Source organism: Ovis aries, chromosome 3 (genome assembly GCF_016772045.2).
Source record: "Ovis aries strain OAR_USU_Benz2616 breed Rambouillet chromosome 3, ARS-UI_Ramb_v3.0, whole genome shotgun sequence".
Lineage (NCBI taxonomy): Eukaryota > Metazoa > Chordata > Mammalia > Artiodactyla > Bovidae > Ovis > Ovis aries.
In genome coordinates, this window is record NC_056056.1 from 207,668,732 (window position 1) to 207,683,634 (window position 14,903).

Consider the following 14,903-nt stretch of genomic DNA (forward strand, 5'->3'; position numbering starts at 1 on the left):
GACCATGTACTGATCCATTCTACTGACAGTATAAATCTGAGTTATTTCCAGTTCTTGACTATTACAAATATGATATTACAACTTACCATGACAATGTCTTTGGATGCAAATATGTGTTACTTATTTTCCATGTTACTTGTTTTCCATGGTCTTTTATTTTCATTTTCTTAATGAAATGGTATCCTTTGATGAACTCATTTCTTATGTAAATGTAACTTACCACATTTTTTCTGTACATTTAATATTTCTTCTATTCTTTAAAGGAGAAGGAAATGGCAACCCACTCCAGTATTTTTGCCTGGAAGATCCCATGGATGGAGGAGCCTGGTAGGCTGCAGTCCATGGGTGGTTAAGAGTCGGAGACTACTGAGTGACTTCACTTTCACTTTTCACTTTCATGCATTGGAGTAGGAAATGGCAACCCGCTCCAGTGTTGTTGCCTGGAGAATCCCAGGGACAGTGGAGCCTGATGGGCTGCTGTCTACTCGAAGATTGTAAAAACATTCTCTAAGAGTATCTTATGGAAATTTTATCATTTTTCTCTTGCATATTATTGTGCATTCCTTCTGGGATTGATATCTGTGTCAGATAAGGGTCAGGGTTCATATGGACATCCAACTGACTCAGAATCTTTTTCTGAAAAGACTCTTCCCCACTGCAGTGCTGCCTTCGTCATAAGCAGAAGGGCAATTATGTCTGTCTTATTTGAGACTCTCTATTCTGTTCCATGTTGTCATTTGTCTATCCTTGAACAAATACTGCATTTTCTTAATTATCATAACTTCATAGTTGTTGTTCAATCTCTAAGTCACGTCTGAGTCTTTGTGACCCCATGAACTACAGCACACCAGGCTTCTGTGTCCTTCACTATCTCCCTGAATTTCAAACTTTGTAGTTAGTATGAATAATTTTAGTTTACAGAGTTACTTTTTATTAACTCCTCTAATATTGTTGCTTTTCTTACCAATTGTGCTGTTCATTTTTGGTTGCTTGTATTTTGTATGAATTTAGAAGTCAGCTTGTCATTTTCACCAAAAGAAAAGCTTAAGGGTATCACTGAGATTAGATTTTAAAATTTGAGAGTAGACATAGAAATTTGAGGATGATTGACGTTGACAATGTTGAGTTTTTCAAATCATTAACATAATACATCCCTCCATTCGGTTTGATCCTGAATTTCAGAGAATTTGCCCATCTTCCACTAGGATTTCTCCTAGGTATTTTATTTTTGATGTTATGAGTATTTTTGTGACAGTGTCCTGGCAATGAATTCTCTTTGACTTGCTTTCATCTTTTAATTCTTTCAGTTTTGATGTATGTTGAGACATAAAAATGTTGGGAAAACAATGTAAAAATTCCTTTATGACCTTTACCTGGGTTTCTAATTGTTAGTATCAATATTTTGCTTTAATCTGTGTGTGTGTGTGTCCTTCCTTCTCTGTTCCCCTTCGGCCCTGTTTCTTCCTGAATATGTAAATTCTTTCTGAATTCAGTTGAAAACATGATGTTCCTTTATCCTTAGAACAGTTCTGGGAATTAATTTCCTTACAGAACCAGAGTTCAGTCAAGTCTTTAAATGACTTCAGCTCTAGATGACATCTAATTGCAGCTCTGAAAGACCCCACTGAAAGACTGCCAAACTGAGTTTTTTCCTGATTAATGACCCAAAGTGATAAGCAAAATTAAGTACATATTTTTTCCTTCAGCTACTAAGTTTTACCTTTTCATATTGATCAAATTGCCAACATCTGTTGGATCACAGAAAAAGCAAGAGAGTTCCAGAAAAACCTCTACTTCCGCTTCACTGAAATGCCAAAGGCTTTGACTTTGTGGATCACAACAATCTGTGGGAAATTCTTAAAGAAATGGAACTACTAGACCACCTACCTGCCTCCTGATAAATCTGTGTGCAGGTCAAGAAGCAACAGTTAGAATTGGACATGGAACAACAGACTGTTTCCAAATTGGGAAAGGAGTACGTCAAGACTGTATATAGTCACCCTGCTTATTTAACTTACATGCAGAGTACATCACGTGAAATTCTGGGCTGGATGAAGCACAAGCTGGAATCAAGATTGTTAGGAGAAATATCAATAATCTCAGATATGCTGATGACACCACCCTTATGGCAGAAAGCGAACAGGAACTGAAGAGCCTCTTGATGAAAATGAAAGAGGAGAGTGAAAATGCTGGCTTAAAACTCAACATTCAAAAAACAAAGATCATGGTATCCGGTCCCAACATTTCGTGGCAAATAAATGAGGAAACAATGGGTTCCTCAGACTATTTTCTTGAGTTCCAAAATAACTGCAGATGGTGACTACAGCCATGAAATTAAATGATGCTTGCTCCTTGGAAGAAAAGCTATGACCAACCTAGACAGCATATTACAAAGCAGACACATTACTTTGCTGACAAAGGTCCATCTAGTCAAAGCTGTGATTTTTCCAGTAGTTATGTATGGATAAAAGAGTTGGACCATAAAGAAAGTTGAGCATTGAAGAGCTGATGCTTTTGAAATGTGGTGTTGGAGGAGACTCTTGAGAGTCCCCTGGACTGCAAGGAGATCAAACCAGTGGATCCTAATGGAAATTAGTCCTGAATATTCACTGGAAGGACTGGTACTGAAGCTGAATCTTCAATAGTTTGGCCACCTGATGAAAAGAGCTGACTCATTGGAAAAGACCCTGATGCTGGGAAAGATTAAGGGCAGGAGGAAAAGAGGATGACAGAGGATGAGATGGTTGGATGGCATCACCGACTTGATGGACATGAGTTTGAGCAAGCTCCAGAAGTTGGTGAAGAACAGAGAAGTCAGGCAAGCTGCAGTTAATTGGGTCACAAAGGGTTGGACATGACTGAGGGACTGAACTGAAGTGAACCAAGTGTTTTGGAAAAACTGCCATACAACAATATAATGAGAACTCTTGCTATGTGACCTGAATTAATTGAATAATATCCTCTGATTTTGCATTTTGATGTTTCTACTTTATGCTGAGCTAATGTGCGGCTACACTTATTCTTTAGTTCTTAATTGAAGCTAACAAGTTTTTCAGCTCTAGAAGTATTTGATTTTTGTTATCATTTCTCTGCAAAGATGCACATTTTGTCAATTAATTCCATAAGCACTTTAACCGTGGCTACATATATTCTCGTCAGGTAACTCTAGCAGCTGAACACCCTGGGAAATTCTAATGTCTCCCTTTTCCTTTCCGTTTCTCATGAGATCTATTTTATATAAGTGTTTGTTCTAAAGATACACATTGAAGAAATTGTAGAGATCCTTCAGAACAAATTTTGTTTTTCTTTTACTTAGGGATAGATTTGGGCTTCCCTGGTGGCTCAGATGGTAAAAAATCCGCCTGCAGTGCGGAAGACCAGGGTTTGATCCCTGGGTTGGGAAATCCCTTGGAGGAGGGCTTGGCAACCCACTCCAATATTCTTGCCTGAAAAATCCTATGGGCAGAGGATACTGGTGGGCTCTAGTCCAAGGGGTTACAAAGAGTCGGACATGACTAAACACTGAGCGACTAAGCACAGCACAGGGATACATTTAGGGATACAACTTACTAAACTCACTCTTACAGCAACACTTGGGTTAGAACAGAAATTGTGGTACTGTCAGAAGCAGAACTCTCCAGGTGAACACTAAGAGTATGATAACTTTACTGCTGGGTCACAGCTCTCATATTAGGCTCCATCAGTAGGTCATTATTTTCCTTAAATCAGTTTCCTGTTCTTCAACTCTTCCAGACTTCTGATCATTGTTGTTTCTTCAGGAAACCTGACCCAGGTGCTGCCCCCGTGCAATGACTCTATGGCAGAACCAGCCGGCTCTGCGGCCTCAGTGGAGAGCACCCCTTACTGCTCAGGTGAGGGTCCCACGGGACAGAAGACCCTTTTCATTCCCCAGGTCACCGCCCCATTGTCCCATTTCTCTCTCCTCAGACAGCAGGCAGCTCCGCCTGGTGGACGGGGGCGGTCCCTGCGCCGGGAGAGTGGAGATCCTTGACCAGGGCTCCTGGGGCACCATCTGTGATGACGGCTGGGACCTGGACGATGCCCGCGTGGTGTGCAGGCAGCTGGGCTGTGGAGAAGCCCTCAATGCCACGGGGTCTGCTCACTTTGGGGCAGGATCAGGGCCCATCTGGCTGGACGACCTGAACTGCACAGGAAAGGAGTCCCACGTGTGGAGGTGCCCTTCCCGGGGCTGGGGGCAGCACGACTGCAGACACAAGCAGGACGCGGGGGTCATCTGCTCAGGTCAGCACTGAACACTGTCCACAGGCTGGGGGAGGGGTGGGGCCCTGGAGGACCGGGTCTGAGCCCTGAGGGAGAGATGCTGAAAGGACCAGAGAAGGAGGCTTCCTCCCATGGAGCCTGTGTTTCCAGCAAATGTGAAGACGAGGTGCTTTCACTTCCTTCTGAAGCAGCTGAGGTTCTGGTCCTTTCTTCTCAGCAGTGTTTCCTGGCAGAGCCTTTTCTCACAATTTTTCTTGAAAGCAGGGCTCTCTCTCCAGTTACATACAAAAAATTTAAACCCACGGTACTAGTTTCTGTTTGCTTCCCTAACAATTTACCAATTAGTGGTTTACAACAGCATATATTTATTTCCTTACTCTTCTCTAGCTTAGATGTCCAGCAGGGGTCTCACTGGGCTGGGATCAAGGCTTCAGCAGGGCCGCATCACTTTTGCGGCTCTAGGGGAGAATCTGTTTCTTGCCTTTTCAAACTTCTTGAAACCACCTACGTTCCTTCCTTCACAGCACCCTTCATCCATTATCAGACCAGCAATGCTGCAGGCCTCCAACCACTATCCAGAGTCACATCTCTCTTTCTAGCCGGAGCTAAGAAAAGTATTCCACGTTTAAGGATAGTGGCTCTAAGGATGTGATTAGACTGGGCTCATATTGTTAATATATCCTCTCACCATCCCGAGGTCTTTACCTTAATCACATCTGTAAATCCCTCTTGTCAGGTACGGTAACATATTCACAGGTTGCAGAGATTGGGATGTGGACATTTTTGGATTAATTATTATCCTTATCTCCCTAATATCCACATCACATCCCTTTGACATACTCTTTAAAGATTTCATCAGGAAGCAGGATTCAGCTGCCCCTCCCTGAATAGCACCCATGTAGGTTGGTCTTCTTCTCAGTTCATATCTACTACACCATTGTGGTAGAAATAGAAAGACAGACACAAATGGACAAAGTCAGTTAAAAGGGAGGTGATGTCAGTCTTGTCATCTAGTGGGTATCTCTTGAACAAGGTCAGAGATGAATGTTCACCATTTCTAGAAAAAAGGAAAACCTAGAAGTTCCAGCAAAGTTTTCACTGTGTCCTGTCTCCTCCCCTTTCAACCTTAGAGTTCCTGGCCCTCAGGATGGTGAGCGAGGACCAGCAGTGTGCTGGGTGGCTGGAAGTTTTCTACAGTGGGACCTGGGGCAGTGTCTGCCGCAGCCCCATGGAAGACATCACCATGTCCATGATCTGCAGACAGCTTGGCTGTGGGGACAGTGGAACCCTCAACTCTTCTGTTAGTCTCAGGGAAGGTTCTAGACCCCGGTGGGTGGATGGAATCCGCTGTCGGAAAACAGACACCTCTCTCTGGCAGTGTCCTTCTGACCCTTGGAATTACACTTCATGCTCTCCCAAGGAGGAAGCCTATATCTCGTGTGAAGGTGACTTACTGTCTGTTTCTGTGTGTCTGTCCCAACCCTGTAGGATGCAGTGAGATTTGATATTTTAAACTCTAAATGATGAGTTTAATTTCGGTCCACAAAATGACATAAAGTGAAAATGTTAGTTGCTCAGTTGTGCTCTTTGTGACCACATGGACTGTAGCCTGCCAGGCTCATCTGTCCGTGGGATTCTCCAGGCAAGAATGCTGGAATGGGTTGCCATTCCCTTCTCCAGGGGGTCATCCTGACCCAGGTATGAAATCGGGTCTCCTACACTGAAGTCAGATTCCTTACTGTCTGAGCCACCAGAGAAGCTTAAATGAGGTAAGAATGAAACTAATTTAATCCACATATTCCAACCTTGTTTGTTAACATTTTTAATTGAGACACAATTCTCATAACATTATATTATTTCTAAGTGTAAAATATAGTTTTTATGTATTTGTACATATTGGTAAATCACCACACATACAGTAATATCCATCACCACATGCAGTTACAATTTTTTTCTCTTATGATCCCACAGGTAAGAATTTGCATGCTGAAACTAAAACCCAGCACAACCAAATAAATACTTAATTTTAAAAGAGAGTATGATTTTCTTCATAGCATCATGGTTTTTTTATCCACATAAGGGCTTCCCTGGTAGGTCAACTGGTAAAGAATCCGCCTGCCATGCAGGAGACCCTGGTTTGATTCCTGTGTCTGGAAAATCTGCTGGAGAAGGATAGGCTACTCACTACAGTATTCTTGGGCTTCCCTTGTGACTCAGCTGGTAAAGAATCTGCCTGCAATGTGGGAGACCTGGGTTTGATCCCTGGGTTGGGAAGACCCCCTGGAGAAGGGAATGGCTACCCACTCCAGTATTCTCGCCTGGAGAATTCCATGGACTCTATACTCCATGGGGCTGCAAAGAGTTGGACATGACTGAGTGACTTTCACAAACACTATATACAAAAATGTTATCTTCTTTCTTATATACTGTCTTAAGATATCTTTCATGATAATATTTTTTCTTTAGAATGTTTAAAATTTCTTATTTATTCATAGGAACTCTTTATAAACAAACATCACTTACTGTTTTTCTTAAATATTTTTGTAAGATTTTCCCCATATTTTACATATATTTTTAAGGTTGTGTATGTGTATGGGTGGGTTATGTGGTCAAATGTAATGTTTTACTTTTTTGAGGTCTGCCTTTAGTGCAATGTTTCAAATGCCATTTTTTATCTCAAAATAACATTGAATCATTTTATTTTCTGCAAACAATTTTATAGTTCCACTAAAGAATATTCAAAACCTAAAATCAAATTATTTATTTATCTGAATTTATTTCACTATGTGTGATGGTGTAACATCATCACCAGGTAAGAATTGCTTTTTAGATATGTGATATCTTAGCTCCATCACAAAATAAAAGCACATGGTTTCATGAGTTCATGGATATGACATCAAAAGTACAGGCAACAAAGCAAAAATAGACAAGTGGGAATATACCAAACTAAAAAGCTTCCAGAAACCAAATGAAAGATCAACAGAGTGAAAAAGCAAGCTAGCACAAATTATATAAGGTATTAATTTCCAAACATAATAAGGAACTCCTATAACTTAAGAGAAAAAAAAACATGCAAGAAACTTAAAACCTAATAACTCAATTAAAAAATTGGCCAAGGTCTTGGATAGACATTTCCCTAAAGAAGACATACAAATGGCAATAGGTATATAAAAAAATGCTTGACATTTTCAGTCATCAGGAAAATGTAAATTAAAACCACAAAGCAATATCATCTCACACATGTCAGAATGACTGTTTTTTTTTTTTTTCTTTAAAGACATATAGTGTTGGCAAGGCTGTGGAGAAGTTGATACTTTATGTGTACTTATCCACATTAAATGTATAAATTGTACTAATAAAACTATGTAATCCAGGGGTTAAATCTCAGCTTTCACTGTCATGGGTCCAGGTTCAATCCCGGGACTTGGGAACTATGAGCCCATGAGCAACAGCACAGCCAATAAGCAAACAAACAACACAAAAACTATGACCAAAACATCTGTATGATCTATACTGATGTCCCTTTTCATTCTTGGTATTGTTAGCTTCATTTTCTCTCTGCTCTGCATTAGTGTTGCTCAGTGTTCATCAGTGTTCAATGAGCCACGTTTAAAGGGTTTTCTTCTATGTTTTCTATCTAATGCTTACCTTCTTTTCTATTAATTTTTGTTCCTTTTTAAATTAACCCCAACATTCTACATTCTTGACTTTCTCATCTAGTTTCTTAATTGGAAGCTTACTTTTTTCACTTTCAGTCTTTCCTCTTTTCTAAATCTAGGGTATAAATTTCCCTTAGGCACTACTTGAGTTTCACTAGAAGAATTTATCGTACTATTATTTTGTGTTTATTATCATTATTTCACAATATTTTGTAAGTTTTAAATTTATTCCCAGACTCAGGTGGTTTTTGGAAGGATCTTGCTGAATTTCTCCAAATAGAGATGGCTATAAATATTTTCTTATTAGTTCTTAATTTTATTCCACTGTGGTCAGAGTAAATATTCTGTATGAATTCAAAGAGTGAAAGATTTTGTCCTATTATGTGATCATTTTGGTAAAAGTTCCGAGTGCATGTACAGTAATGTGAACTCTTGCGGTGTTGGGTGTGTTGCTCTTTGTGTTACTTAGTTAAACATGCTGACTATGTTGTTGTACATCTACTGAATTCTTATCTGTTTTTAGTATTTTTGGTCTGCATGCTATTGAAAAAGATCTGGTAATAATCCCCCATTTTGATTGTGATTTTGTCTATTTCTTTTTTATACTCTGTCAACTATGCTTCAAAGTTATGTTCTGTTACCTTGAACTTTGTTGTCTCAAATATCTTTATTAAGGGTGCATCTCATTATAATCATGAAAATTCCCTCTTTAATTCAGTGTATCTTGGCTAAAAGTCTACTTTCTGGGACATCGATATAGCTAGTCCAGTTTTGTTACAGTTAGTACATTTTTTCCATCGTTTTACTTTCAACCTTTCTTTGCTTTTATAATATAAGGTGGGCAATTTGCAAGTAACATTTGTGTCAATTTTGTTTTATCTTAATGCATTCACTGTAAATGCAATTACTGATGTTGATGTGTTGGTATCTGCCATTTGCTTTTAATTGATCCACATGCTTTATGATCCTTTTTGTCTCCTTTTTCCCCTCCTTTTGTATTAAATAAATCTCTTATTATTCCAGATTTTCCTTTGTCATTTTGATTTTCAGCAGCTTTACTAGGAGTGGGGGTTTTCATACTCCTCCATTTATTTTAAAAAAATATTCTCTATTGTTATACCTTCAGATATTACTTCTGCAGTTCTGTCTGTCTGTCTCTGTATCTCTTCTCCCTCTCCTCCTCCTCTTTCTTCTCTTTCTCATCTTTCATCTTTCAGTTCAGTTCAGTTCAGTTTAGTTGCTCAGTCGTGTCCAACTCTTTGTGACCCCATGAATTGCAGCACGGCAGGCCTCCCTGTCCATCACCAACTCCCGGGGTTCACTCAGATTCACATCCATCGAGTCAGTGATGCCATCCAGCCATCTCATCCTCTGTCGTCCCCTTCTCCTCCCGCCCCCAATCCCTTCCAGCATCAGAGTGTTTTCCAATGAGTCAACTCTTCTCATGAGGTGGGCAAAGTACTGGAGTTTCAGCTTTAGCATCATTCCTTCCAAAGAAATCCCAGGGCTGATCTCCTTCAGAATGGACTGGTTGGATCTCCTTGCAGTCCAAGGGACTCTCAAGAGTCTTCTCCAACACCACAGTTCAAAAGCATCAATTCTTTGGCGCTCAGCCTTCTTCACAGTCCAACTCTCACATCCATACATGACCACAGGAAAAACCATCGCCTTGACTAGACAGACCTTAGTTGGCAAAGTAATGTCTCTGCTTTTGAATATACTATCTAGGTTGGTCATAACTTTTCTTCCAAGGTGTAAGCATCTTTTAATTTCATGGCTGCAGTCACCGGACTCCTCTAAATCACTATACTCTAAGTTCTATAGAAAATTCTTTTAACTTATTCATTCACTGTTTAAACCTAGATATTTTATTTTAGGTTGGCAATAGTTCCTAGACATTTTTATTTATTTATGATTATTTGTTATTTTTTTCATCTTTTTACCTGCTTATTCTCTTCTTCTCTCTTTTCCCCTAAATACATTGATTGTAGTTAAAACCCTTATCTGCTGAGTCCAGGATTTCTATCATGTGTGTCTCTGCATTCTCTTATCTTTTTTCACTGTGGCCATTTGTCATGTTATCCTAGCTTGTCAAATGTCATGTCATTTTTTATTGAGTGCTATAAATTATATATGAAAAAGTAAGATACTCCTGATACATTTTCTAACACCTGAAAGGATTTACCCTTTGTTTTCCTAGGCAGGTAGGGGGAAGGGGTGTGTATCACCCAAACTCCTAAATATAACCTAAAACTGAGCTATAACAAGTATGGGTTGCAGTTTTGGTAGCACTCAGTCGACCTCTGATTTCTCTGTCCCTATGACATAGCCTTTCAGAGATTTCAGTTCAGAACCTAGATTCTTTGGTAGCTAAGTACTCAAAATAATGAAAAAGACTCTGCTTTCCAAGTTTTTTTTATATAGTTCCCTAGCTTCCTGCCCTTCACAGCTTATATACTGGGCAAATATTTGAGGAGAAAACCTGCTCTGTGAGAGAGGCTCTCAAGAGTCTAATTTTGTCTCTCCAGCACCAGGTAACCCCCAAATTATGCTGGCTTCCTGTCACAACAGTAGTTCTCTGCTTGTCCGAGCCCAGATTATGAATCATTAAATTATGTAATGAACTGGCAAATTCCCACAGAGAAAAAGAAGCTATAGATCCTGGACTAACATTGAAATAATCTCCACTCTTTAGAATTTTAGCATATTTAGTCCATGTTGAGTTATAAATGTCGAATACATTTACTGTTTCTTAAAAAACATTTTCCAGCTTTTAAAGTTGTACCTTGAAGACCCAGCAAGACACATTGGCCTGCTGTGATCTCCATTCTCCCTGGAAGTGGAAAATTTTAAGTTTAATTCTCTCCTTCATTATCTACTTAAAGTGCAGCACTGATAGACATTATTTAACCTTTCTTTACCTACTTTTTTTTAACCTTTCCTCCTACTTTTCAACCTTATTAATTCTCTTGCCACTGCTATAAGAAACCAGACCCAGCTGCTGCCCCAGTGCAATGCTGCTGCTGCTGCTGCTGCTGCCAAGTCGCTTCAGTCATGTCTGACTCTTAGCGACCCCATGGACTGCAGCCTACCAGGCTCCTCTGTCCATGGGATTGTCCAGGCAAGAGTACTGGAGTGGGTTGCCATTGCCTTTTGCACGGGTGCAAAGACTCTATATCAGAACTAGCAGGGTCTACAGCCTCAGAGGAGAGCGCCTCCTACTGCTCAGGTGAGGGTCCCACAGGACAGAAGACCCTTCTCATTCTCTAGGTCATTGCCCCGTGTCCCATTTCTCTCTCCTCAGGTAGCAGACAGCTCCGCCTCGCAGACGGGAGCGGTCCCTGCTCCGGGAGAGTGGAGATCCTTGACCAGGGTTCCTGGGGCACCATCTGTGGTTACAACTGGGACCTGGACGATGCCCGCGTGGTGTGCAGACAACTGGGCTGTGGAAAAGCCCTGGAAGACACTCTCTCTTCTTCCTTTGGCGCGGGATCAGGGCCCATTTGGCTGGGCAACGTGAAGTGCACAGGAAATGAGTCCCACGTGTGGAGGTGCCCTTCCTGGGGCTGGGGGAAGCACGACTGCGATCATAGCCAGGATGCAGGAGTCGTCTGCTCAGGTCAGTTCACGACCCCGAGCTGGGAGGATGGAGACCTCCAAGAGAGCTGGTGTTTGCTCAGAGGGACAACAGGGGACGGGTGGGATGGAGAGGACTGAGACAGCTACCCATCCTCCCTGAGTGCCCTGTAGCTGTGAGCTATGAGCTTCTTACACTTCCCTCTTACAAGTCTCTGCTATTCTGTTCTTCTCCAGTGCTCTTACCTGACACTAAAATAGCTTTATTTATTTTCCCAGTTAAAATAAATTCTCATAATTTTTTTTCATAATTCACTTTTTGTAAGAGTGAAACATTTGCTAACAGCCACATACATACTCCCTTTGCACAGGAGGCTATGAGTGGGAGGGACAAAAAATGAGGATGTACTTTCCTGGGTGGAGTTGTTTCTATACAGACAGTGTGAGACATTATTTTGCACTAGGCTAGTATGAGTGGAGGCTACTCCTACTATAGGAGGATATCATTTACATGTGTAGAGGGTGTATCCCTACAGGGGTTATCATTTAACAGATCAGAGATTCTTATGGATTTGCGCCAGATTCAAGTTTTCTTTGCAAATTTAGACATCAATGTTCATAATTCTTTGATGGTAGAGAATTGTTGATGGAATGCTCTGAGTCATATATTCTTCCATTGTTACTAGAAAAGTCTCTTTCTCAAATTTTTCCTTTAAAATATCTGTATAAATGCAAACTTTGGAGGAACACTTAGCCATGCACTGACAAGACAAAGGTGGAGGTAATAAAACTTGAATTTCTGTGTTTTATGTTAAGAGATTATATAGTTTATATTTGATGACTTCAATGATATAAGAGAATTGCATTTGGGGGCTTATTTGGAGTTAGTGGACAAATATAATTTTTGAAGAAGGTGGAAAAAGTTTTTTAGTAGCTGGGAGGAAGGAGAATGGCAAAGGGAGCTGATGAAGGCAAGTGTGAGGTTCTCTGAGTAGCACTGAGGGGCCAAGTGTGGTGTGAAGGATGCTACATGTGCTTAAGGACACAGGATGTGTACACAGCAAGAGACCAGACAAGGATATGTCTTTACTATATTTAGTATCTTTACTCACATCAGCCTTCTAGTTAATAATTTTCTTGGAATTATCACACACTGATTCTTCCATGTAAATTTTAAAATCAAGTAGAAAATAAATAAGATATACTATATCTCAGAAGTCTCTATCCTGATATGTATAAGACTTTATTGAGTATTCAGCATATATTTGAAGATTTCACATGTATCAGGGTATATAAAACAGAATACAAGAAATACCTTTTTCTTGTTCTTTCTAAATTTTTAATCTCATAGAATTAATATAACAATATCATTAACCTCATATATGCAGATGACACCACCCTAATGGCAGGAAGTGAATAGGAACAGAGGAGAGACTCTTGATGAAAGTGGAAGAGAAGAGTGAAAAAGCTGGGTTGAAACTCCACATTCAAAAAACTAATATCATGGCATCCAGTCCCATCACTTCATGGCAAAGAGATGAGGAAAAAATGGAAACAGCAACAGACTTTATTTTCTTGGGCTCCAAAATCACTGCAGACTGTGACTGCATCCATGAAATTAAAAGACACTTGCTCCTTGGAAGAAAAGCTTTGACAAACCTAGACAGCATATTAAAAAGCAGAGACATTACTTTGTGACAAATGTCCATATAGTCAAAGCTATGGTTTTTTTTTTTTTCCCAGTAGTTATGTATGGACGTGAGAGTTTGATCATAAAGAAGGCTAAGCACTGAAGAATTGATGCTTTTGAACTGTGGTGCTGAAAGACTCTGGAGAGTTCCTTGGACAGCAAGGAGATCAAATCAGTCAATCCTAAAGGAAATCAACCCTGAATAACTCATTGGAAGGATGTATGCTGGAGTTGAGGCTCCAATACTTTGGCCACATGATAAGAAGAAATGACTCATTGGAAAAGACCCTGAGGCTGGGAAAGACTGAAGACCAGAGAAGAAGGGGACGGCAAAGGATGAGTAGTTTGGATGGCATCACTGACTCAATGGGCATGAGTTTGAGTAAACTCAGGGAGATAGTGAAGACAGGGAAGCCTGGAGCGCTGCAGTCCATGGGGTCACAAAGAGTCGGACACGACTGAGTGACTGAGCAACCAGAATAGCCAGTTAAATAAAAATGCTTTAATTAGAATGTGTAGCCTGTGACCAAACTCCCAGCCAGGGGAGGCTAGGGCTCCTAACCTGGGCCTCTCTGGGGAGATGGAAATGGATAAATAACAAAAGGCAAGCAGATCATCCTCTCCCTCATCATTCATTCTTGTATCAGTGGTCAAGCTAATCCTTCAATTCTTTGATTTCTGTGGTGTCTTTTCTGTTCTCTCCAGCTCTCTATAGTAGATTTTTATTCTGTTACATCCTTCTTTTTGAGACTTCAAAGTTCACATACTTATGTAATCAGAGTCCTTTACCAGGACAGCTTCCACCATTATGTACATAACCATGAGCACACTCAGAAACCAGGCAAATTATTTTAAAATTATTCTTTATGATTTGCAGGATTTTTTCCCCATTGGATTACATTTTCTCTGTCCAAATATGGTCCCTGAAGGATGAAATCATGATCTTGAGTCTTTTCCTTGGTCTCTCTCTTACTCTATTCACTCCCTGTTCAACCTACCACTCACCCCACCTCACTCCCTACACAAGCTCTTCCCTTTTGGAGTGCCCTTTCCATCTATTTGTAGCTCTTAAGATCATTTCTTCTTTTCTGCATTTGGGGAAACTGGGAAAGGGTAGCAGTGTTAGGTGGCAAATGGGAGAAGCACAGGGAATAAAAGGCATTAAAACCTTGTGGAACAAGTATTTGGTTTCCAAATCTATGTTTTGTCACTATTGAGGCTTTTGCAATTTAGAAATCTCTAAAATATATAGGACTTGTTTGCTCTCTGCTATCTTCCTCTCACTCTCCTTTTTTGTAGCTTGCTGGCTTCTATCTCAGAAATCCAAATAGGAAAGGAATATGCAGTTGGCATATAGATAGGGTTCTGTTCAGTTCAGTTCAGTCACTCAGTCGTGTCTGATCTTTGCGGCCCATGAATCACAGCACGCCAGGCCTCCGTGTCCATCACCAACTCCGGGAATTCACCCAAACTCATATTCATCGAGTCATGATGCCATCCAGCCATCTCATCCTCTGTCATCCCCTTCTCCTCCTACCCCCAATCCCTTCCAGCATCAGAGTCTTTTCCAATGAGTCAACTCTTCGCATGAGGTGGCCAAAATACTGGAGTTTCAGCTTTAGCATCATTCCTTCCAAAGAACACCCAGGGCTGATCTCCTTTAGAATGGACTGATTAGATCTCCTTGCAGTCCAAGCGACTCTCAAGAGTCTTCTCCAACACCACAGCTCAAAAGC

At 40.6% G+C, this 14,903-nt stretch overlaps 1 protein-coding gene across 1 annotated transcript in view; it reads left to right on the forward strand.

The window, feature by feature from the left end:
• Positions 1 to 14,903, forward strand: part of EM4C (EM4c protein) — a 53,450-nt gene that overhangs the window by 14,273 nt on the left and 24,274 nt on the right. The window contains exons 5-8 of the mRNA XM_060413455.1: positions 3,780 to 3,872; positions 3,949 to 4,263; positions 5,373 to 5,687; positions 11,206 to 11,520. Coding sequence (XP_060269438.1) covers positions 3,780 to 3,872; positions 3,949 to 4,263; positions 5,373 to 5,687; positions 11,206 to 11,520 — 1,038 coding nt within the window. The remainder of the gene's footprint in view (positions 1 to 3,779; positions 3,873 to 3,948; positions 4,264 to 5,372; positions 5,688 to 11,205; positions 11,521 to 14,903) is intronic.